This window comes from Entamoeba dispar, genomic scaffold (genome assembly GCF_000209125.1).
Source record: "Entamoeba dispar SAW760 scf_1105229464219 genomic scaffold, whole genome shotgun sequence".
In the NCBI taxonomy this organism is placed as follows: domain Eukaryota; phylum Evosea; order Mastigamoebida; family Endamoebidae; genus Entamoeba; species Entamoeba dispar.
In genome coordinates, this window is record NW_001856083.1 from 14,669 (window position 1) to 16,087 (window position 1,419).

At 14.1% G+C, this 1,419-nt stretch overlaps 1 protein-coding gene across 1 annotated transcript in view, besides 8 other annotated features; it reads left to right on the forward strand.

Moving 5' to 3' along the window:
• Positions 1 to 108: 108 nt before the first annotated feature.
• Positions 109 to 514: a repeat region.
• Positions 515 to 521: 7 nt separating this feature from the next.
• Positions 522 to 690: a microsatellite.
• EDI_185710 (GTPase_rho, putative) overlaps positions 601 to 1,419 on the forward strand; it is a gene marked incomplete at both ends in the record, with an annotated part of 1,164 nt that continues 345 nt past the window's right edge. The window contains one exon of the mRNA XM_001741970.1: positions 601 to 622. Coding sequence (XP_001742022.1) covers positions 601 to 622 — 22 coding nt within the window. The remainder of the gene's footprint in view (positions 623 to 1,419) is intronic.
• Positions 797 to 926: a microsatellite.
• Positions 936 to 1,111: a microsatellite.
• Positions 1,014 to 1,099: a microsatellite.
• Positions 1,113 to 1,292: a microsatellite.
• Positions 1,304 to 1,343: a sequence feature (AT_rich).
• Positions 1,344 to 1,417: a microsatellite.

Below are 1,419 nucleotides of genomic sequence, written 5' to 3' on the forward strand. Positions count from 1 at the left end.
ATTTTTTTTAATTATTCAGTAAAGAGTAATTTAATTATGTAGAAAATATTCAGTGAATACATTACTTAAAAATAAGAAAGAATAATGTATCACATGTTTAATGAATTAAAAAATGATAATTAGTAGATATTTCCACAATTGGATTTTATGATTATTGAGAAGTGATTGTTTAAATGGTTTTAATGTCTTTTATTTTTATATTAGAATATATCAAAAAATCTGTGAATTAGATGTTTCTTCTTTTAATGTATTATTAATACTGAAATTGTAGAGCATTAATATTTCATGTTTTAATGTTATTTGTTCATAGTATTTTAGTGAAAATAATTTGTAAATGACTGTTTTTAATCTTCTTAATATTTCTTTATGTATTAATTGATTGTTAATATTACAGTGTTTATTTTTAAATATATTATTTCTCTATCTTGTATTAATTTCTCTTGTAATTCTTTGTAATTATTTATTTTGTAAATATAATTTAATTCGATGTTTCTATCTTGACATATATCAACATGGCAACGAAAAAAAAAGAAAAATAAGAGAAAAATGAAGAGAAAGAATGATATAAAAGAAAAAAGTGAAATTATGAAGTAGAAGAAGATGAAAAGAATAAAAGAAGAAAGTTGAGAATGTAAAAAGAAAGAAGATAAAAAAGAATAATTCAAAAAGAGATAATAAAAGATGAAAAGAGTGATGAAATAAATGATGCATTTTTTATTATAGAAATTAGAAATATGAAATAAAAGAGTGTTTAATTTATTGATACAAATTATTTAACATTATTTTATTGATATAATTTATTTTATTCTTTTTATTTTTATGACTTTTATTTTTATTTATACATTAATTTTTTTCTTTTTAATATATTGATTATTTTAATTTATTATTTATTATTCTTTTATTTATTTTTCTCTATTCTTTTATTTGTTCTTTCTTATTATATTTATGAAATATTTCAATATTATAAAATAGTTTTATTGTTTAATTATTTAAATGATTTATATTAAAATGAATTTATTTTATATTTTATTGTTTTCTTTTATCTTTATTTTATATTTTAATAATTTCTTTAATATTATCATTTTATATTATTATATTTATTCTTTCATATATTTATTATTTATCATTATTATTGTATTTTTCATTTCTTATTTTATTTTAATTTATTATTAATATTATTTATATTTCTTTTCTTTCTTATTATTCTTCTTTATTCTTATTATTTCTTTATTTCTTATTTTTCTATTTTATTTATTTTCATTTTATTCATATTTTCATTTCTTGTTTTGATTATTTTGATTTGATTTAATTTTAATTTTTATTAATATATTTTTGATTATTAATATTTATTTATCATTTATTTATTATTTGTTTTTATTATTATCATTTGATTATATTTATTATTTATTTCTTTATTAT